Source organism: Neodiprion pinetum, chromosome 5 (genome assembly GCF_021155775.2).
Source record: "Neodiprion pinetum isolate iyNeoPine1 chromosome 5, iyNeoPine1.2, whole genome shotgun sequence".
NCBI classification, from domain to species: Eukaryota; Metazoa; Arthropoda; class Insecta; order Hymenoptera; family Diprionidae; genus Neodiprion; species Neodiprion pinetum.
Genome location: NC_060236.1, coordinates 32647012 through 32671068, shown reverse-complemented (window position 1 = coordinate 32671068; position 24057 = coordinate 32647012). Strand labels below are relative to the sequence as shown.

At 40.2% G+C, this 24057-nt stretch overlaps 1 protein-coding gene across 8 annotated transcripts in view; it reads left to right on the top strand.

Moving 5' to 3' along the window:
• FoxP (forkhead box P) overlaps positions 1 to 24057 on the top strand; it is a 219557-nt gene that overhangs the window by 189244 nt on the left and 6256 nt on the right. For 6 of the 8 annotated variants that reach the window (XM_046625288.2, XM_046625287.2, XM_046625293.2 and 3 more), the window contains 13 exons: positions 2247 to 2774; positions 3123 to 3185; positions 7127 to 7376; positions 10047 to 10151; positions 10244 to 10418; positions 10883 to 11069; positions 12107 to 12422; positions 13227 to 13271; positions 13965 to 14041; positions 14167 to 14268; positions 16611 to 16741; positions 22637 to 22712; positions 23003 to 23115. In XM_046625288.2, coding sequence (XP_046481244.1) covers positions 2247 to 2774; positions 3123 to 3185; positions 7127 to 7376; positions 10047 to 10151; positions 10244 to 10418; positions 10883 to 11069; positions 12107 to 12422; positions 13227 to 13271; positions 13965 to 14041; positions 14167 to 14268; positions 16611 to 16741; positions 22637 to 22712; positions 23003 to 23115 — 2168 coding nt within the window. The remainder of the gene's footprint in view (positions 1 to 2246; positions 2775 to 3122; positions 3186 to 7126; positions 7377 to 10046; positions 10152 to 10243; positions 10419 to 10882; positions 11070 to 12106; positions 12423 to 13226; positions 13272 to 13964; positions 14042 to 14166; positions 14269 to 16610; positions 16742 to 22636; positions 22713 to 23002; positions 23116 to 24057) is intronic. The other 2 variants (XM_046625289.2, XM_046625290.2) reach the window with 2 other exon arrangements.

The window sequence follows — 24057 nt, the reverse complement described above, 5'->3', positions numbered from 1 at the left end:
GGGGAAGTCGGGTAGAATAAAGCCAAACAGTAAACACCGGGGAGGGTAGTAGGTGGGTAAGAATTCTAATATATAAAAGATATGAGCGTCTTTGCCGAGGGTTCCTCCTCACTTGGTGTTGGTGTCTGGCATAAGAGAAGAGCAGAGAAGAGAGACGGACCCGGTAAACGCAAGATTCAAATATAAGACGGCAGCGCACTTTTCCTTCTCCTTCTCTCCTCCTTCCAACAGATAAGAGAGAACCCGAGAAATCTCAACTGCCAACAAACCGGGACCCATATAGCTGGCAGCAATGCTCAAGCTTTGCTTAACCTTTTCCCCAAAAGAGTCTTACCTCTCTTATCCGGCACTCGATGGTCCTAGACTTTTCTCTCTCGGCACACAAGACCCGCTCATTGACGTCTGGTACCGCCGACCTCTGCCGTTCCGTGCATCTTCTTCGTGGAGAACGGAAGCTCCTCATCGAGAATCTCAAGTCCTTCTTCTTCTTTTTCATCTTCCACCACTTCCTACGACTATCGCGGCCCGCTGCTGATATTAATTAGTGGATTGAAATATGGATGTCTTCACGAGGCTGAACGAAAAGCATATTTGGGGTGCCTAATGGGATACCTCAATATCTCCGAGTAGCCATGTTCGTTTCGCTTCCAGTACCGGAACGGTTTTCACTGTATGCGGACTGCAGCCTGAGGATAACAGTGATCTCAAATATTTGTGGTATAAGCGAAGAAGGCCCAACGAAACATTTTTTCAATCCACTTTCGAGGAGTAAAGGTGGAAATACCCCTTTGCCGTGTTGCTCGTGTACCCTACCTACGTACTACCTATACACTTCTGTTTTTCTTTTCAACAACATTTCGCCAAACCACTCACTCACTCACTCACTCACTCGCCACACACTCGTTGATTCATTCTCTGTCCCCTTTTCTCTCCGTGCACCCTTTTTATTTTTCTTTCCGTTTCCTTCGTTTTTTTTTCCATTTTTTTTCCTCTTCTTCCCCGTACACATATAGGTATATTCATTTTACTTCAGTCGAGAACCCGCCAACCAAGCACCACCAGCAACGACACACCGTCGTACCTACTCTGGGAGGCCACGCTCCTGACTAAACATTGATAACGTTCCGCCAAGAATTTCTTTGCATGTTATAAACATACGTAATCGTACACAAATAGGATTAGCATAGGACGCAGAGGTGGCAGAATTTCTGGTAGTGGTGGAGAAGAGGTGCGCGAAACATGGGCGACAGACAACGGGAACGGGACGAAAACTGTTTTCGGTAAAATTCACCGCGAAACTCTGACTGCAGGATCAGAATATATCCGGCTTCCACCAAGTCCCGTCACGCCTAATTCTCTCACGCTTCGCGTTTTCACCGCGTCTAACCCCTTTTTCTCTCTTTCTCTTACTCCTTCCTGGACCGGGCAGAGCGTCGAGAGTTTTGCTTGAATATACTCCGCGATCTCCTTGATAATAGAACTTGATAAAACAAATCCCACCATGTAAACAGTGGCAGCGTGCAAGCTACTTCGCGGAAGAGAGAAAGAGCCGAGGGTGGGTGGATTGGTGGGAAGGATGGCGAAGCCAGCAGCGTTAGTCAGTCAAACAGTGGCGAAGCTACCTCGGGCTCGATAGCGAATACCATTAGATAAGATCAATATTGTTGAAAATAAAGGAAAACTCTTTACCCTGAACCCATTCAACCGCGCCAAGCGCGCTCGGTCCACGTAGAAATTGTTCGGCAATGAATGGTAGCTAGAGACTGCATAATGCAGACACCACTGTTGCAAATACCCTCAGGACTTCGTCCGATCCTCTACAAGGTTCAATCCTTCAAATCGGCAGTGCTGCAGTTTGTGGAAATATAATAGCAGAAATATTGGAATCGACATTTCGATGTGATCCTTCATGAAGAGATATATGTAACATACCTAGTGATAATCAACGGTTAGTAGACATTTTATTGGAACCGTTGAAGCAATCAATCTCACCGATGTCTCGATTCATGCAACGGCTTCTGGTATCGTTTGGTAATTTTTTCCAATTGCCATTTGTTCGTAGCAAAGGTGTGAATCATAAAAAAAAAAAAAAAATGTATTCTCGAAGAGTTCGTTGTTGCAAGACTGTTGGCTTGTGTGACGATAGAACGGTGTAAGCCGCGTGCCCTCTTCTCAACGGTGTGTAGCCGTCCAACTTGGAGTATAACCTTCTCACGAGCCGTGTTTTATTTGTTTAACATTGACAGGCGGCGTCGCTGTTCAGTGCTTTGAAGCAGCAAGAGACGCGTGAAGCATCAGTGGCGAGTAGAGACCGTGACGGTAGGGAACGTGATCGGATTCGTGAAGAGATTGACAGCGAGCAGCGCGAGGGCAACATCGAATACCAAGGCAATGGGAAGCTCAGTCCTCCCGGGCACCATCCACTGACTGTCGCACCGATGACCCAGCAAAAGCAACCCATCGTTTCGCAGCAGTCCCAACAGCCCAGCTCGGGCGCTCCTGGTTCACAGCCCAGTCCCCGACAGAGTCCTCAGGCTCCCCAACAAGGCAGTCCTCCAACCCCTGCTGGTCAGGGACAATCACCTGGAGGGCCGCCGCAACAGTTACCACAAACAACATCGCAGATGATGCTTAGCCCCGCAAGTGGGCTTCATCAGATGCAACAGCTCCTACAGCAACACATTCTCAGCCCGAGCCAGCTACAGTCGTTTATGCAACAGCACACCCTCTATCTCCAGCAGCAGCAGCAGCAACAACAGCAGCAGCATCATCAGGTTCGTCATGTTTTCAATAATAATGGTTCTTCTATCTATAGTCATTCTTGCGTACAAAAATGTCTTTTCACGGGTAGGTTCTTTGGAACCTTTTTCTCCGTTTCTTGAATCCAATTTCAACTTGGTGAGTCAAAATTTGTCATCCAGAGTCTAGCAAGTTCTTGTAATCACTGTTTTAGAATCTCGATTATCAAAATTGCGAAGTTTATCCTACCTGATTTCCCACGCCGGATTCAGGATTTGAACTCTTGGATCATTGACGTCCGATTTGCCATCAGAAAATCCTGAACATTTTGAATATTGTTACGAGCTTCGAGTACATCGTTGGTTTTTCTTATCATGTTTCAGGACTCGACATCCGAGCACGTTGCTAATCATGAGAGATTCGGCTACTTCTCCTCGTTAAAAAACGTAAGTGAAAGACTCTACTGTGTGATTCTTTGTCTTAGTTTGTTGGATGGTTGGTTGATATAATAGGAAGATCGGTCAACGGAACGAGGAAATTGAATTTGAAAATTTTTCATCCCCTTCCTGCCACTTTCTCTCCCCGACTTCGATCTTTCCTTAGCAAATATTTTCTCCGGTGTGTACCTATCATGATATTTTCACAAGAAGTATAACCCTTCATCGGTCCTCCAGCACCGCCGCATGGCTTCGTGGAATAAATTTCTGGTGCAAACATACGCTGGCTCTCTTTCTCTCTTCATTTCTCTTGGCACCTTGTTGAGATGACGTTGTTTAGCACTCCGTCTTCCAACTATCTTAGAAAATTCCCTCACTATCTATCTATCTATCTATCTATCTATCTCTCGGTCCCGTTTTCTCTCCATAAATTTACCGCGTTACCAATACGAAGCGGAGTACTCAGCCATCGCCAAACACTCATCCTTCCTGCGCCAACATCCAGAACGTCCACCACCCTCGGTGATCGGAGTAATTCTAATTATGAAAAACCTAATCATAATAACGCAGTAAGTGGCGACGGTCTGAAGTTGGCGCCCGGGACATCGACGAATAAAAAACAGAAGAAGCAAAAGAAGACGGGGGAAAGAAAAATAAAACAACAAAGTACCACCACTGCCTTGATGAAAAGTTAATTAAACCGAACATTACTTAAGACCCCGTCAGAATACACAATTCGCGTTGTTTGTCCGAAGTAAGGAGGGGGTGTAAAAATCACTTTAGTAAAAAACCACGTGCCTTCCATCTACCCTAAAACGTTTCGTTCGATCGGGGCACATCTGTCCTACTACGCATGGCGAAAGAACAAAATTTATACATCTACATCACTTTTTGTTTCCACGGTGGATGCACATCGCGTTGTTAATAGCGGTGCGAGACGGCTCTTTCTCTCTCTCTTGTTTCGTCGGATCCAGGGTGAAATAAGGGGAGTCCAGTTAGCCGGACAGACGCATCGACACTATTCGACTGAGGAACGAGGCGGTGAGAGGAGAGCAGGGTGTGAGAGGTGCGGAAAGAGGGTTGATTCTGGGCCTGAGCAAACAGGCAGTCCCTTCTGTATTGTTATCATAACGATATTCGCGTATCAACGGAACGAAATGCTTTCCCCGTGTGCTCAACAGCCTTTTCTCTTCATCCCCCGCGCACACCGAATACCCTGACCTCGTGCGAAAGAAGAAAGGTCCGCCACGCCAACCCCGTTTGCCGGCTCCTGGTGAAGGAAAAACAGTGAAGTTTGAATAAAAATAACACGTACGTGGGTTGAGGAAAGGGTGGTTTTGATGCCCTGGAATCCCGAACAGGAGCTTTTACCATATTATATCACCGATCGTTGCGATGTTATAGCAAACTATTTTCTTTTGTAAATCTATAGACTCCAGTTTTAAAAATCATAGAGTCGGCCTTTGTTGTTACGAATGTTAACGTGTGGTGATCGCCATCTTTGACCTTCCACCTACAGCCATGTTACAGTGTTTTAATTATTATTTTTTACTAAAAATCTATCCAATCAAATCCAAACCGCAGGAATATCTTCTACAGTGAATATCAATGGAATTTTCGACCACCCGAGGGCTTGGAAATCAAACTTTGTTCCGTGGAATTTGTCGCCATGCTTTCATTTCTATGTAATTTATATGGCCACAAATGGATCAATTGATGGTCCACACGCGGTGCTAAAGTATCCTAAAATTGTACATATACCCTATAGACGATGTATTTTCTGGAAGCTTTCATTGTTTATTTAACTCACTGCGCCCTGGCCGTGATCCTCAGATATCTAGACACCCCAAGCCGCGATATTATTACACCGAGTAACGGGGATCTGCGGAAAGGTCAGACGGTCACCGAATCGGCGGAAGTGAAACGTCCTTTCCACCAAATTATTACCGAAGCTTGTTACCCCGCGGAGATAATCCTCTTCCACCTACGAAGCTTGGTTAATTCTCTATGCTCTTTAAAAAGCGGATGGCAGAAAAATGAAAGAAAAGGAATACATTTTTTTTTTTTTAGTACACATACGACCGGCGGAACGAACGTCACGAGGTGTAATATACAATTGCATAAGTACTGAAGAAAAAAAGAATCTGTCGTACGGAAGAACCGTATGGGTTTTACGTACGTATATTCACGTCTACCGGTAAACAGCTGTTTGCAAAACAGGCACATTTATCTAACAACAGCGTGCCGGCGTTGAAAAATACACTGATAAATAAAAAATTGCGTTGGATTAAAAGGGACCGGGGGTTGGGGGCATCTCATTGCCCGGAAGGAAACGGGCAGCAGGGTGGGGACCACGGCATTCGTGACGGCGAACACCAAAGACAAACAAGCGGACAGAGAGAGAGAGTGAGAGAGGGGGGGGGGGGGGAGGGTGAGTGGCTGATGGCGATAGTTAATTGCCTGGAGACCGAACTCACCCTGCTTTTTTCCCTCCCCCGCGACTCAAGTCCCCACCCCCCGTTTTTACCCATCGGTTACACGCCCGAGGATATTTTAGCCGAACTTTTCTTATTCTTCATATTATTCCTGCATTCTTGGTATATATGTATATATGTAAATTATAATTCGCGATCCTTAGTAGCAACGGAACGACCGTTTATCACGTCGCCGCATCAACAAAACAAAAACAAAAATAAAGAGAAACGAAAGTATGCGTAAATTGTACAAGCTGTATATACCAACTGCGATAACAATTAATCCAGTGAAAGAAATTTCATTTATAATGATTACCCAGCCAGATTATAATTGTAGTGGAGATGTTGTTTTATATAACCACGTTTAAATTAGCGAACAGAGAGAAGGGAGGGAGGAGGGCGGGTGGGGTGGGGGGAGGACTTGTTCGTTTTTCGAGATCGGAACAAGTAGAGGTATATTGGTAAAAAAAAAAATTAGAAAACAGGAAAAAGGAATCGCTCCGTGCTGCATCAGGAGTAAAGAACGAACGAACCTCGCAACAATTTATTATCCATGTTTTTTTGAAACGCCACCGTTCGTTATAACGTAGTATCCTGAAATCTGCTGGAATCACCACCACCATCACCATTTTTCTCAAACCGTAGCTAGGGTGAGTGTTACACTATTGATCTGATTTTTAATTATTTGTCGCGCAACCTTCCGCGGAGGGTGAAGGAAGGGTGAACCGGAGGAAAGCTTCGTTCGCCCCGTTTCCATCCCCTATTTTCGTCTCTCTCTCTCTCTCGCTCTCTTTCTCTCTCCTTCTTTATCCCTCTACGCTGCACCCTTTTCTGAGCACACGCTCAGTTTATTTTCATCCCCCCCCCCCCCATACCTTGAAATATTAACAACACCCTACGTTTCTGCGTAACTGACACTTTTTAGACGGTAACGCGACGCGTCGTAAGATCAAGATGATCACCGAGATACTAGATCCACGGATAATGATATACGCCGAATTTTATTCTAATCAACGACTGACAATGAAACCAAGAAACGAGTCCTATTGAGTCTTCTTGTTCAGACACCGGCTCTTATATAATGTATTGAAATAACTTTTTATCTTAATTTAACGTTTCACAAAGTACATTTATTATTGATTTTGAGAAATCTTGAAAATCTTGTGTCGTAAAGAAAAATGGTTGAAATATAAGTTTTCTATTTTTTTTTTTCTTTTTTTTTTCTGCAGGATCGAAATCTGTAAAACAAAAAAGACAGATTTTCGTTTAAAAAAGCAATCCACAGAAAGAATGGTACGATAATGCATGATAAAATTTTTATTTCAAACATTTGTTTTTTGTTTTTTCTCATCTTTCAAAAACGCGCCGTTCACAAGATATTCCGCTGTGTGAATTCGAACGTAAGACCATGTACGTATGTATATTCGTCCGATGAACGATTCCCGACGGTAATGATAATCCATTTCCACGTTTCAGCATCAACAGCAGCTAGCCGAATTGGGTAGGAAGCAGTTGGAACAAGCTATGCAGCAGCTTCAAGAGCAGCTGCAACTCAATTTAATACAACAAACTCACCTACTGCAGACGGCGGACAAGAAGAAGGCGTCGGCACCTCTTCAGCAGCTCGCGTTACAGCAGCAACAGCTAATACAGCAGCTCCAGATTACCCAGCGACAGTATCTACTGCAGCAGGGTCTTGGTCTTCAGGGTCACAATCACTCGTCGGGTGAGTGACTCCGGCGTTGAGTTGTGAAGAAAATATTACATGATGAATTATCCGATAACCGCGATGCTGCGGTGCCAAGTTTTTGTTTGTTGGATAAATTTTGTCGTTTCTTTTCAATTTATTTATTTTTTTTTTTTTGTTTTTTTTCGTTTCTTTGTTTTTTTCTCTCTCTCCCTTTTATTCTCTTCCTCTCTTTTGTTATCACTGTCATCGTCATCATCGTTGTTGTTGTTGTTGTTGTTGTTGTTGTTGTTGCTGCTGCTGCTGCCATATCGCGTGCATCTACGGTTAACAATAATGTTATTCCACTCGAGTAGAGGTGTATGTATTTTGCCGTTGAAGAATATAAATTGTACTTTGAAACGACGCACTAATACGCGACTTACACGTCACGATCCGGTATCGCGATTAGTTTGTTAATTATGCGAGCACGTACAATAACTGATACACCATTATTGTATACGGCTCTGTCTCTCTCTCTCTCTCTCTCTCTATCTCTCACACACACACTCTCTCCTTCTTTCTCTGCGGTGTGTTTTTCTTCAATATTTGCAAACCCGTGCAAAGTGCGATATCCATCTGTCTCATGCACAATTCCGCGTATTTGTTTATCTCAAGTGTGGCTGAGCCTTGTTGTCGATCCAGGCAATGTCCAGAGAAGAAGGAGAGAGAGAGAGAGAGAGATAATATGAAAATTGTATGAGCAAACAAAGTTTGGTACAACTTTCTTTTTTTTTTTTGTCGCGCATATAATATTTTGTTCGCAACGGCGGTTGTAGGAACGGGAAAATATTTTCAATTTCGCATTACCGCCTATCTTTCTTTCTCTTTCTCTTTCTTTCCGACTCGCTCCCGTCTTTCACGGCACGATGTCAAATTATACGAGTACATATCGACGATGCTCCGCGACTGCGTAAGTCCCGGCAGAAATCATAGCCGTCGTAATGAATCCGAGACACGTGACAAATACGTTAAACAATTTTATTTTGTTTATAGTAAGACGTACCGCTAAGAGTAAACTACCGAAGATGATCTCATGTGAAGAACAATGCGCAGTCACGTATCTAAGGTAGGTTGGTGTTGGAGGCATCATTTCCTACCCGATTCCCACCACGTTTCTCACCAGTGAGCAACTTTCGGTTTCAAGATTCGAAGGAACGCGCGATTAATTCCAAACCTTATCCCCCCCCCCCCCCCCCACCACCACCCCACCCCATCTTTTTCACACAAAGTTTCCCCCTAACCACGGGCAAAATATATTTCACTGTAAAAATCATCCGCAATAAATAAATCAACGAACGATATCTGACGATCGATCAATTTTTCGTATGTACGTTGAAATTACAACGAGCTTGCAATTTTTTTTTTTTTTTTTCTCTCTCTCTTCTTTTCTAATCGTTTCGTTCGGGTCATTTTTCTTTCTTTTTTTTTCTCCTTGATTTCGTTTCAACGACATTCAATCATTCGCTGTATCACATTATTTCACACTTTGAAGAGAAATGCAAAAATTTCGTCGTGTCGAGCACTGTAGAACAGCCAAAAAAGAAATAGAAACTTGAGACTTGAGAAGTGAAACGAAACTAATCTACCTATAATTTTCCACACGAAGTTCACGTGTGAAGCAAACTTGCCCGTCCCTTTATTATATTCCAACCCCGTCAATTAACCCCGATATCATTGGGGTTTCCCTTGCACTTCCGTTTTCACCCCTGAACGCCTCCTCATCAACCGAAACCTTGAGATTATTATTATTGTTATGCGCAGGTTTGATTCACACGTGATATGTATATATGTGTATATGTATATAATGGACTATACGTATATATATATATATATACACATATATACATATATACAGATAACCAAAGAAGATCTCTTCCAAAGCACATATAATAACATTCACACGTTCGCTTCAGATTAAAATGTGCATAACAAGCAACATACTTTTTTTCTTTCACAATATAATACAAGCTGAATTCACGTGACTTTACAATATGCTTGATGGAGCTTTGTTCAGGTATAATCGATTGCGAGGATCGATCGCTCATGGCATGATGAGTGAAAGAAAAAAAAAAAAAAAACTATGCGGGTTTTTCGATACAGTTTAAGACCTGATATTCAGTGTTGAAAATGTGACACTGATTTTAACTAAAAATAAGTGTACAGTTCTTAATTTGAACTCGAATCATTGAAAATATCGAAGATACGGGATAGATTGATAGATTTGAAATTATGGTAATTTTTCTGCAATAAATCCTCGTCTCGATCCTACCACGAATTTACGTACATTAGGACGGTTCTCTATCTAAGGTGTTGACAAATTTTTTCCACCCCACCCCCACCAACTTCAAATATTTCGAAAACAATTGTCTAATTTTCTCAGATTCTCACTTCAACTCCAAGACAGTCCGCATTGTGATCGAAGTTTCTCATCGAAATAACATGGGAGAAATTTTGACTTGGGTAAAAATTTGAAAAAATTAGTCGATTGTTTTTTAAATTATTCAAAGTTGATCTGAGGTGTGGAACGGAAAAAATTCGTCAACACCCTGAGTAAGGACCACCCTAATTTACACATAAGGAGACGCGATCTTGGCACAAGAGTAGAACGATCAACAATATTTCGCTTAAGCTTTACCTCGAGGTGAATGAGAGAATTTGAAAATTCAGGTCTACAGCCCGGTGACGGTATGACAGTTTGGAAAAATGAGCCGTCCGACGGAACGGAAGTTCACCAGAATTCGAATCCGCACAAATCCGGGGGAGGTCTGAACGGTAAGTCGTGATACGTGTGACGGAAGAATCGTCGAGGATGGGTCGTAGAACCGTTTCTTCTCTTGACTGCAACGTCGTGTATCTGTCTGTAGGGTTGTTAAATTCAATCGTCTCCGGTCGCCGGTCGGAAATGAACGGCACGTCCTCTCTCGACGAAAAGCCGTTAGACGTGTCAAGCAACGAGAAAGCTCATCCGCTCTACGGTCATGGGGTATGCAAATGGCCAGGCTGTGAAGTGATCTGTGAAGATTATCAGGCATTCCTTAAGTAAGTCTTGCAGAATAATATTTTCACACAATACATAGGTATGCGTACGGAGTTTCCCTGAAATTTTCGTATTTTATGCGGAATTGGGAAGAGATCGGGTTTGGTTGCGATGGAAAATTGGGAAATATTTGATATGGAGAAAGTGAGAAATGAAAAAAAAAAAAATGGAAAGTCTCTCCTCGATCGTGTCCCCACGATTTCCTGTATCGGTACAAACCGTTGGTTGAAAATAAAAAAAGGGGGGGGGGGGGGGGGGGCAAGGAATGAGGGAAAACGCTAATTGCCTACGTCTCATCAATATTCAAGAGATTCGACCACTTCCTCCGTCTTCCTTCAATCTAATCTCGCCATTCGCCTTTCAAAAAACCGTTAGAGATGGCCGCTCCCAGGCGCATTCTTATCGTCTTATGGTCCGGTGTTCCGTCTGTGTTTTCGTAATCGAAACAACCTTGTGCCAATTCCAGACACCTAAACACCGAGCACACATTGGACGACAGATCGACGGCCCAAGCGAGAGTTCAGATGCAGGTTGTTTCCCAGCTTGAAATCCAGCTGCAGAAGGAGCGGGACAGACTTACGGCGATGATGCACCATTTGCATGTGGCTAAGCAGATGGCGTCACCCGAACCCCCCAAGTCCTCGGAATCATCGGTAAGTGAGAGAGAGGGTAATGGTGGAGGTAAATTGGCGTTGTTCGTGATTCCGTAAAAGTTTTTGGCGACCCGAAACGCCGTCGTTTCGTTCGCCGTTTCGGCTGATGCCGAAGCTTTGAGAATCCTGCTAATTTATGCATGGAGTTGATATTAATAATTCATATCGGGCCGGATTTATATCACCTTAATTAAAACCCCTAACAACTTGGGCAGTCCTGGAATATCAATATCGGTTTAACTCTCTTAATACATCCCGGCCTGTGCAGGTAAGATTCCCGACTCGAATATCTTTAGCGTGTAATCCCTCTGCATCTGCAACACCCTTCGAGGAAAAATCTTTTCAATCTACTCACTCCCCTCAGTGATCTCTTTCCTTTTTTACATTTTACATCCCTTTTCAGCCAAGACTGCTGCGAGACATTTCAACTCCGTTGGTGCTAATTTACTTATATATAGTCATAGGATTACTACCGCAAAAGAACTTGATTGTAATCCCTTGCAGCTTCTGTCTGACTCTCTGATCCGAATCTCTAAAGCCTTCCGACATCTTACCGCGAAAATCTAAATAGGGAAAAATACTCTAGACTCCGTTTATCGCAGACGAGACTTTTTTTCGGACCCGGAAATACTGGTCGGGAAAAATTTTCGGGCCCTGTCTGGGCCCCGGCAAGGAACGCTAGTCAGGATCTAGTCGGGCCTTAGCCGGGAAACCTCAATTTATCCCCCAGTCATTGGATTACTACCGCAAAAAACTTGATTGTAATATCCTGCAGCTTCTGTCCGACTTTCTGATCCAAATCTGCAGAGTTCCCCGACATCTTACCGGAAAAATCTAAGTAGAGAAAAATACTCCAGGCACCGTTTATCGTGGACATGTTTTTTTTTCGGACCAGGGAAGATTGGTTTGGAAAAATTTGTGGACCCCGTCTGGGTCCCGATAGGAACGCTAGTCAGGATCTAGTCGGGCCTTAGCCGGGAAACCCCAAATAGCTAGATTTCACCAGTACCTGTAACATGTTCGTCGCCTTTTTTCAGACTGGCTCGAGTTTACCGAAACTTAATTTGTCCTCGGCGTTGATGAGCCAACCGCCCCCTAATTTCGGGGTGTCCCAGGTCTCGCCGGTATCGATGTCGGCACTCGTTTCCGCCGTCAGATCGCCGGCCAGCAGTCAACATCCCTCTTCAGGTGGGCCAGCCTCGATGCCACCCCTGCCGAACATGTCGACAATGCCAGGTATGCCACCGATGCCCAACATGCCAGGGAGCATGCCTAGCATGCCCAGTATGCCGTCGATGGCCGGACCAATCCGCAGGAGGATCAGCGACAAGTCTGCGCTATCCTTGGCCGGTGGTAAGATTAATTGATTCTCCGTTTAACCGTCTTTGACTTCGCAGTTTTTACCTAGACTACTTCACTTTCTTCCTCGGCAAAATTAATTCGGGTCTTCCTTAGGAACGTTGGTTAACCAAAAACAGATTCTTATTAATATTGTCGTCACGGAGTGGTCGCACATTGGGTATTTGTCAAATTACACGGCTTTTATTGAGATGAATAAATTTCGATTCTATACATCGAATAATAACCACAACCTTTATTTATTACTAGGAACGATTGTTTTTTTTTCGTCTTTTTTACGTTGATAAATAAGACCCAGACTCAGAATTCGTGTCGATCGGTGTTATTATCGAAATCTAAAGAATCGAACAGATTTTCTACTGTTTCGAAATATTTTAAAACCAGGTATTAACGTCTCAGCTTTTTTTCGTTATTCTAGTATTCTACATTTTTGTACTGTCGAAGAGACCCTCGCTGCTTACAAGTATAACAATTTGATAAATACTCGGTGTTCGGCTGTCTGCTAACAAAATTATAGAAAAGGGTGTTGATTTTTAACTCACCAACCTTTGTAATCAATAATAACGTAAACATAATTAATTAGTCTACAGGTATGCTCACTTCCCAAAGAAATTTGAACGCCACTTTTATTTGTCTGAAACTTATAACTGGAAATTAATTGACCAATTTTGAACATGGATTTCGCGATAAGTGTTCGTTTCGCACATAGTTATTGTTTGTTATTGATTAGTGATAACGTTCATCAATGGTTATGTTATTTCTTTACTACTTGTGCTGCCCGCCCTCCCCATCGTGTAGGGCTGCCCTACATGCTGGAGCGCGCTGGCCTAGACGTTCAACAAGGTACTGTCACCACCACCATCTTCTTTCCAAAAAGAACCCTAGAATAATCTAAATATGACATTGATCCTCTGTGTACCTTTTACCAGTATACGGAAATCGAAAAATCCTGAAAATCGTTGGTCCCTATACATAACATATACCGGGACAAATTCCTGACAGTTAAAAGTCAACCGCGCATGCGCCAAATAATTCAATCTCATTGGTCGGCGAAATCTTCCCGCAGCGATATTTTTGTCTGCGATGCAGGCAGGCCAACGTACGCAAAATGTGTACGTTTGAATTTTAAAAGAGCATAAGCATTAAATTCCGACCGTGCTTTGAAGAATAAACTTTCCGACCCAACAACGAACGCTTCCCAAACCCTTTCGAGTCACTGCCTCAATTATTTGAGATTCTAACCTCGAAAATTCGTATCAACTACATCGCCGGCACAAGCAGTTTGACAGCTGAAACTCGGGTTGGCCAGCCTGCACGAACAGCCGATAAAACTCGCGCATGCGCGGTTGATTTTCAGGTTTCAAAAGATTGTCCCGTATATACGTTGATATAGTCGTATGAATAAACGTGTAATTCTCATCAAGATTCTGATTATTACATTGTTTCCACGTTATTCAATTCGTAGGTTCGATTCCGAGTGTTTGATTTTCTTTCGTTATTTACAATTTCCTCAATTGCGTTGTCGTTGATTTTCAGAAATTCAGCGCAACCGGGAGTTTTACAAAAACGCCGACGTCAGGCCACCCTTCACTTACGCTTCTCTCATTCGTCAGGTAAGTGAGTCGACATTGCACGAGCACATTGAGTCTAATGCATTTTTCAAAAGTGTCAAACTGTGGCTAAAAATTTTTATTTCTTATCATTTTATTTTGTGTTTCGTTGTCCTCTCTTGTTATAGTCGATAATCGAATCGCCGGACAAGCAGTTGACGCTCAACGAGATCTACAACTGGTTCCAAAATACGTTCTGCTACTTCAGGCGCAACGCGGCAACGTGGAAGGTATACTTTTCATGAATCAAAAAACGAAAATGACAAAGAAATTACAAAAAAAAAATTACAAAAAATGACAAAAAAAAAAAATCAAAAAGAAAATAATTTGAGAAAATTTCGTACAAGGGTTCAAACAAATAATATTAAAGTATTCGTAGCATCCTTCGATATAGATAAAAATAATAATGACAATCTATGCGTTGAAAATTATTTTTCATCCGATTTAAGCAGGGCAATCAATTCGCTAATCAGTTTTCGTGATAATAATCTAACCTAAAAATCGTGACACATTGAGATTTCAATCATCGAGAAGCCATATTATTTCTACGAGTTCTTTGATTTGTGACTTATTACTCAAATATGCACAGACAAATTCGTGAACACCCGATTTTATGGGTTTTTCGAAATCACATTGAACGTTGTTCTCATTCTCATATTCGAGAAACTTATTTTGGTGAAATTAAATTTCAGCTCCGTGCAATTTGTATGGTTTCTTTTTTTTTTTTTTGTGGTTTGTGATTTGTAAATTCGCGCTTCCATCTCGTTATACTCGGGTTTCTTTGCTCCCGCTTTCTTTCTCAGTCCATTTCAATGATGGAAAATTACTCATGTTTCTACGATATTTTTGCCATGGCGGGAGGGGGGTTCAGGTCCCGTTGTGCGTGGAAAATTCATTTATACGGTCGCGGTATTCATTCCAAGCATTTTATTTAAACCCTCGAGGATTGCCGCAACCGGCGAGAATGCGAAAATGTTTCTTAAAGTCCCAAATTTACGTATATTAATCAAAATAAAGTGAAAAGCGCAATAAAGGGCAAATTAACTTATTTAGAATGTATAACCGGTGGGAATGAAACTAATATCGTTTTAATTGTTTAACGAATGATGATATATAATACATCTATACATGTATGCGCGTGTATGTGCGTGCAGCGTGACGTGTGTGTGCGTGCGTGTGTATGTGATAAACGTACGTATGTGATAAACGTATGTATTGCCAAAGCTTTGCCTCGCATGGTTCTATGTTCAAAATGAAAAACAAAACAAAAGACTAAATACGACACAAAAAAAAAAAAAAATCAATCAACAACTATTCAAGAAGGAAAAAAAGCGTTTAGGTATCAACGATATGAGGTAGAAGAATAAGAAGAAAGAACTACCGAGAAGATTGAGAAGAAGAAATCCGGTGATTGTCAACTGTTGATCGTTGTTCGGGCTGCAGGAGCGAGCTGAAAATCTGAGACGGAAAACTGTTTGGGAATAACTACGTCGTTTTTCTTTAATACGACGTAATCCGTCGTGGCATGAATGTGTGTTGTTACCCCTAGTTGCCTAGAATTTTAGCTGTGCATATTTATATTTATATTTATATAGATATCATATTCAGAGTCGAGGAATGCAATCAACACGCATATACATATAAATATATGTATGTATGTACAAATGCATACACTCCTGTGTTATTTTATATAATATGTATATGCGTGTGTGCTTGTTCGTCATGTGTCTGTTTCTGAATACGTTTTTAGGCGTACATACCTGTCCGTTAATCAATTTCAAATTAAAATTCCGTGAAGCAATCGGTGGTTGAATATTGGAAGACCAGATAATCGTACGCATTTTCGTACGCATGCGAGTGAATTATTCAAATATCAAAAGACATTTTTCTAACTTGCTGCGCAGAAGTCATCTTACCACTTCAATATGGCCGCCGTTGACCCGCTTCGGATTTTATTCAGGCTGTGACAATCTTCGTATTGCTTCCCAGTTTTCGTGCGCTATTTCACGTCAAACTAAATCATGGCTAGAACAGTTTGGGTACAATTTTATCCATTGTGGAAAATCCAAAAGCTGAGAAATCACTCTTATACCGTGCGCACGTGATGTTTCTCAAATAAACCGTCAAAGTCGCACCTTGTGCAGTTGTCTCGGATACGTACTCTTTGAAGTATGAAGTTGATCAACGGATATCCTGTATAATATTTACATTATACTTGTATTACATAATTCCGCAGTGTTCCCGACTTATATATATTACGATTGTTGTGTTGAATTATTCACTATCATTTCCCGTACAATTACCCTGATTTAATAGCTGGTTGTTGAATTGATTTTCTGATTTAATTGGTTCTTATGATTTTTATTATTTATCTTTTTCCATTATTATTATTATTATTGACGTTATTGCTCGTACAAAAAAAAAAAGATCCAGTCAGCGCAATCGGGTGCGTCAAAAAATGATAGATATCTTACTTACCAACACCAAACCCCGACCATACCTATCCATCGTTGAGTTATGCTTCGTTGGTTTTTGCGTTGCTTATTTAGTATGTGTTTATTATTTTGTATAGAACGCAGTGCGACACAACCTGTCTCTCCACAAATGTTTCATGCGAGTCGAAAACGTGAAAGGGGCTGTTTGGACGGTGGACGAAGTGGAGTTTTACAAGAGACGTCCGCAGCGCGCTTGCAGCACGACTGGGTACGTTCCCCCGAACAACGCGCGTCTCTCATTTTATATATTACATTACATATTTAATAATCTCTCTGTTTACCATTTCTCAATCTGTGTATGCACATGCGTTCATCGGTGTACATATATCAATTGCACTACGTTATACGTACAGGTATAACGTTATACGTGCTGCAATTACATATATATGGTTACAATTGGACGTCTGTGTATATGAAAATATTTTTATATATATATATAGACACTTTTTTATCCTATTATAATATTTATATACTCTTTTTATACGCTGCTTCTTTACCTCATCTTTAATATTCACCTCTTATATATAGATATAATATACCTAGTATTTTTACATATCTCTCCTCTCATATTTATATGTATATCTACATATATCTATATATGCTGTCATATATATTCATACTCTTTAAACATCCTCGTGTCTTTTTTGAAACTACTATACATACTTTTTATATTCTCTACTTTTTCATATACATATACTTATATTATCATTATCATATATATATATATATATATATTTTTATGAATATATATATATACTATATATAATAATTCGTACATATATAATATTTATCGTAATTATCATGTCGCTTGTGTTGTGTTTGTCGGTGTCACGTTTTCAACGACCAATTATCGCGACAAAGTATTTCACTACAATTTTTCGAACCTAACCTCCTATCAGCTCAAAATTTCCATGTCTATGCGTTGCTTATAAAAATTGTCGATGATTAGTCGAAAACATGTGACAACGCGTCGCGTCTTATTATATCATATTTCGTGCTGTGTGCGATTGTTGCTTGCGTGGCGTGTCAATGTTATACATATACATAATGTTATGGGTTGCGTTGTCTCTTGAATCATCTTTGATATCGATATATCTATGCAGTATACATGCACCGTATCCGTATACAGAGTCGTGGTGAGATAATCGACCATTTCTAATATTTTATATTTTTCTTTACCACAAGTGAACCATAGAAAACGCATGTACACAGCTACGACCGAATTTCGAAAGCTCCGTTTTCGGTTATCGGGCATTTGTCGTCGGTCAAGTCACGACTAAAACATTCTTGCCATTATTTTGTTCAGCGTGAAATAAATTCTGATATCAGATGAATGCTGGAAATAATCTTACCGCCGAAACAAAATCGCAAGCGGGTTGACCGCGGCCATATTGACTTGGCGCCAACGCGCGAATGAGTCAAGTTTTCGACCCACGACTCGAGCCATATTTCGAATAAACGATTTTTCATATTCAACAATGCAATCCCGAGTAACTAAATCGCACGTGTACCTGTGTTATTCTAAATACGTTTACGAATGACTCGAAAAATAGCGAATCGAATCATCATCTGCATACGGATGTGGCGTGCCGATTTGTACGCGTATCTTTTTTGTTCGTCACCTGATACGAAGATACGTGTACTTCTAGGCGAATATACTATACATATATACATACATAAATACTACTGTGATAATAATACGTGTATTAGAGAGTGCGTGATGTGTGAGGCGTGGGGTAGAGGTGTGCTTAACAAGCATGAGGGCTTTGCAGCAGCAACTAACCGAAGCATCTCGTGAGCAGAGGCCCATGTTACAAATTGCTGGGTAGCGGAGCTGATTCGAGAGTAAGGAGCGAGATTATCCTGCGTCAGGTAGAACGAGAGTGACTACCGTACAGTTTTCCCCCCACCCCCTTTCTTAATACTGTATACTACATACATACTTGTGACTATACTGCATTATACAAGCCAACATACGCATCGATGAATATGTTAAATTACCAAATTGTTTTTGGAGTTTTTTCTTACATTTTTCTTCGACGAACGCACTATAGAAAGAAAAAACAAACCAACAACAAGAATTCGCCTTTCTTGTATCAATATAATTTGCCATTTTTTCTCTGCAACATATTTTTATAAAAATATCTCATAGATATACACATATATACACACGTATATTCAGTTTGCCGAGAGTTGCTTCAGCGTAGCTGAGACAAGGATGTGATAAAAAAAAAAAAAGTCGAAAAAAAGAAAAAAAAATTACGAAAAACAGAAAGAAAAACGGCAGAAAACAGAGAAATCCAATCGGAAAACAACGAAAAAAAAAAAAAAACTGTCTTTTTACTCTCTTTTCTCTATTTCTTGGTGGTCTTGTCTGTGTATACAGAACGCGATCCGCACCAATCTATCATTGCACAAGTGTTTTGTGCGGTATGAAGACGACTTTGGGTCATTCTGGATGGTGGACGACGCCGAGTTCGTAAAGCGGCGGCATCTGTCCCGCGGCCGCCCCAGGAAATATGACCCAACCCCATCACCCACTCCACCCCACCTCTCCGCACAGTAAGCACCACCACTTTTTAGAATTCTGCGCGCTGCTGCTGATGGCTGGCATTATCGAAATACGTACCTCCGGTTTGAATCAGGAATTGCAGTTGAGAAAATTTTGGAAAAGAAAAAAAATAAAATCAAATAAATTAAAATAAAATACAGCAAAACAACAAAAAACGAACAAATTATTGGTCAGAAATGAATTGGTTAATCAATGACAAAGAAATTGATAAGAAATTTTGCTTAATGTATAGACAAAAAAAAAAAAAAAGTAACATTAAACCGGACCGCGAATCGCTTAGTCGTTGTTCACGCAAAGAGGCCGCACCTTCCCTCGTGTTCACATCGCAACAGCTTTTCACCCCGGTAAAGTTCGGATTCGAATACTTTGGTTCGCTATTCTTCGTACGTCCGTGATCCGCGAATTGCGTGTAACGATCAGTTTAAACTCAAGATTACTAAACGTCTAAAATCGAAGCCTTGGTATCCCGATCCTTTCTCTCTTTCTCTTTCTCACTCACTCGCTGTCACTACCCTTTTTACGCTATTGCTGGGAAATTTTTGTTGACAGAAGTTACCGTAGATAAACTGTTGGAAATGGTACAACGTACGTTACGGAGGTCGCGTTATTCGTGATATGGAAAAATACACAAGTTTAAAAAAAAAAAAAAAAAATATTTCACATCACACTTCGGAGGTTGGTTGATTTTTGTAACACGATTAAAGATTCGCTCCAGATTTCTGTGAATTAAAAGAAATATCGGTCTCAACATTTTTTTTTTTTTTTTACTCACGCGAAAGAAAGTATCACAGACACAGAACAACGGTTAGCCTTATTCAAATAATCACACCGTCATTTAAAACTGTATTTCAACCGATTATAAAACCGCGTAGTAATTATCCAAGCTTTTGCACATTCGAATAGTTTATTCGTTGCCTAATTCCGTTCGTTTCGTCTTGGAGATTATTTCCAACGGTGAATCAGTCCGGTAAACGTGATCACGATGATGATTTTGACTGAAAAAATAAACGAACAAAAAGAAAAAAATATACGAGTATATATATAAATATAGACCACTTAAGAATTGAGTAAAGTCGTTGCAACATCTCCGGGTGAGAGACGAATTGCTGTGAATAGTTGGGAGGTACAAGGTGGCGGCCCTTTTGACAAGTAATTAGTCCCAGTTAGTATACCTGCATCATCGTGCTTGTCGATGCCCTTCTTTTTATACCCACCCCCGAGTTAGCCGTCCGTTGTCTACAGTATTGTTCACTTGATCCCGCTTCGTATTATTTCAGTTAGAGTAGATGTAACATCAGAACCGCAATCGTTATCCAGTATATTTGGCAGTAGCTTCCCCTCGTTAGTTTCCCATTCCTCGTCTATTCGTCCTCAGTCTTTGCACGCTTGTGTATCTCGACAAATAAAAAAAAAAAAAAAAAAACTATCCGACCACAACACTGCTCCGCAGTTTTTTCGAAAGCTTTGCCATTCACCCCTCAACCAGTTCCTGCATGGGGAGTTATTATTCTACAAACATTAGTTTAATTTATTTCAAACGAAAGTTTGGGCGCTTCGAGCTTTCATAAGGTTGCCGATGTTGCATAGATATTTTTCGTTTTTATTACATCACTAGTCGAATTTCAATCGATGTCTGAAAAATAAAAAGAATAATACAAATTTACATCAATTTTCAAATCCATGTTCAGTTCAATTACTTATACATACGATATGAAAATTCTGCGGCAATAGTTGTTCAAAAATTGTGCCTTAGTTTTTAAAACACTTGGAGGATTATCCTGATTTTCGTGACTTCTGTAGATCCGTCGCCAATTTGGATTATTTCAATTTTTTTTTTTTGTTTTTTTTTGTGCAGATCTTGCATTTCGTTTTAAGTTTGCAAAGCTGCGATGCGTTTATTGCGTTTGTATGTGGGACAGGGTATACACACGAGTATTATTTGGCGAATGGATGCTTGAAAAAAGCTGCTTAACTGCGCATGCATGTGATAACGTATATAAGTGTAGTACGCGTGCAGTCCCTAAGTGTGACGGGCGATCCAGAACTCGCGAGAATGCGATTTGATCGATCAGATATCAAGAGACAGGTATATAATCATTACGCATTGACCATTATATACTTATAGTATTAATTATTCATTGATAATTCGTCTGTTTTTTTTTTTTTTTTTTTGTATTTCTTTCCTCTTTCTTCTCACGCACTATAATTAAAATTATAGATTTAAATAATCATAAGATTATATATATATATATATACATATATTTCGGACATTCTCATCGTCTTTTACTAACTATTTTTCCAACTCTATTTTTCTCTTTCTCCTTAAAATATATATATATTCATATATTTCTATTTATATATTTACTACGTACTATTGCATGCATTTTTAAATATCTCTCTCTCTCTCTCTCTCTCTCTCTCTCTCTCACTCTTTCTTCCGTCCTATTTCTCTTTATCAATTTTCTCAACATCTTATCGTTATAATAACAGTAGTTCCGTGGTGTAAAAGTTGTTTCATAAATGGCCTGAGGGAAAATATTTTTATCCTCAATTATTTTCACTAAATGCATGCGCGACGAATCGTACATATCAACGAGATCCACGTTTTTACTCGCAACCTTCATATTATCCAATGTTGCTGGTAATCGCGTTTCTCTCGCACTCTCAGACGATCCTTTCCTGAACTTTGATACCCACCCAGTGGATGTGAGATCAGTGACAAACGAACGAAAAGCGTGGAACGGTAAGTCGAGGTAACCCACGGCCATTTATAAATAACGAAACCCGTTTCAAACGAAAATTCATCTTCATCGGTTATCTAGGTGAAAAAAAATTTGAAAATTGTATTAGGAAGGATTTGTTTTTCCTAAAAAAAAAGAAAAGAGTCTCTTTACGTTGGGAATTTGAAACGGGTAGCGCTGTATGTTTAAGAATTTTTTCATCTAATCTCGCTCAATTTCCGCCAATTCGTTGATATCCGTCATCTGTTCGTAACTTATATACGCATACACGTGTAAGTGAATATGTCCGACATACCGACTTATACGTATTATACGATGTATGGTGTATAACGTTATAACGGTAGGTAAATAATTTTTGAAAATCTTTTTCAAATTCTCTTTTTCCGTACCATCTTTTAGATGTTTTTATACGTACCTATTTTAATCTTTCTCTCTCTCTCTCTATTTCTCTCTCTCTCTCTCTCTCTCTCTCTCTCTCTCTCTCTTTATGTATATATCTATATGTTATTCTATACACATATATTTGTATATCTCTTTCTTCTCTTCCACTCTATAATATATTACATATACATATAATTAAACAGCAATAACGCTCTGTGACAATCAAATCCATTTGTATATATGTACATTTGAGCGATTACTAATCAACTTTCAGGTTTTACTGTTGGCAAAAATTTGTTGCGTGTAAAAAAAAAAAAAAAAAAAAAAAAAAAAAAAAAGGAAAAAAGGCAAAAAGAAACAACTTTCTTCGACCTGTTTTTAACCAATAAATCTTTTATCCAATCTTCAGGGGTGTCCCGTCGAAAAGTCCAACTCTAATTCACAGTCCGACAATGTACGGCGACGCACTCAACGCCAATCTCCAGGTAACTACCTAAAAAACGACGCCGAACGCGCGAAGTATGTATAATACAGGGAGAAAAAATAAAAAATTAAAAAAAAAAATAAATTAATCGAAAGCAAATCAGACATCCGAAAGATTGGTTCTTTTTATTGTTGGCATCTTATAAGTCTGCGAAGATAACGATTGATTTGTACTAGTTTGTTATCGTTACTCACACGAGTCATCTTCATTCTCCGCGGCTTAAGTCGGAAACTATAATAATTCGCATCGATCGATCTACCAATAATGACTAATAATCTAATGCAATTTGAGTATTTCCAGGCTGCGCTTGGTGAGTCGAACATGGGTTTCTTGAACAACTCCATGTGCACATCGACGGCAACAAGTCCTGACAAGGACCATCTTCTAGCCCACAACGATTTGATGTAAGTCCTCGAGAAAATAAAAATGAAAATAAAAATAAAAAATCAATACAGTGCTACGAAGTGCTGTGGGATCATTCGATTAATCGTAATCTACGGTTCACTGTTTCCCTGTGATTGATTGAAGAAATGATTTACCGGAAAGAACGATTGATCGAATAAACGGTGCATTGAAAAGATCGATTAATCGAAGAAATGACGAGTTGGAAAGATCGTTTAATCGAAAAAACGTCACTAGTTGGAAAGATCGATTGTTCGAGAAAACAGTTAACTGAAAGGGACGTTTAATCGATTAATCGACCAAACGATGCATTGAAATTTTGAACAATCGATTACTCGAAAAAACGAGGAATCGAAAGGACGATTAATTTAAGTCTTTGATCGATCGAATCATCGAAAGAACGATTAACCGAAGCCTACGATCCTATCGATTGATCGTAAGAACGTTTAATCGAAGTCTACGATCGATCGAATAATCGAAAGAACGATTAATCGAAGCCCACGATCCTATCGAATAATCGAAATAACGATTAATCGAAGCCTACAATCCTATCGATTGATCGTAAGAACGTTTAATCGAAGTCTACGATCGATCGAATAATCGAAAGAACGATTAATCGAAACCTACGATCCTATCGATTGATCGTAAGAACATTTAATCGAAGTCTACGATCGATCGATCAATCGAAACAAAGATTAATTGAAGCCTACGATCCTATCGAATAATCGAAACAACGATTAATCGAAGCTTACGATCCTATCGATTGATCGTAAGAACGTTTAATCGAAGTCTACGATCGATCGAATAATCGAAAGAACGATTAATCGAAGCCTACGATCCTATCGATTGATGGAAAGAACGTTTAATCGAAGTCTGCGATAAATCGATCAATCTGCCAGCCACAGTTCAGATCCGTGAATATTGTGGTCGCATCGAATTCCGAA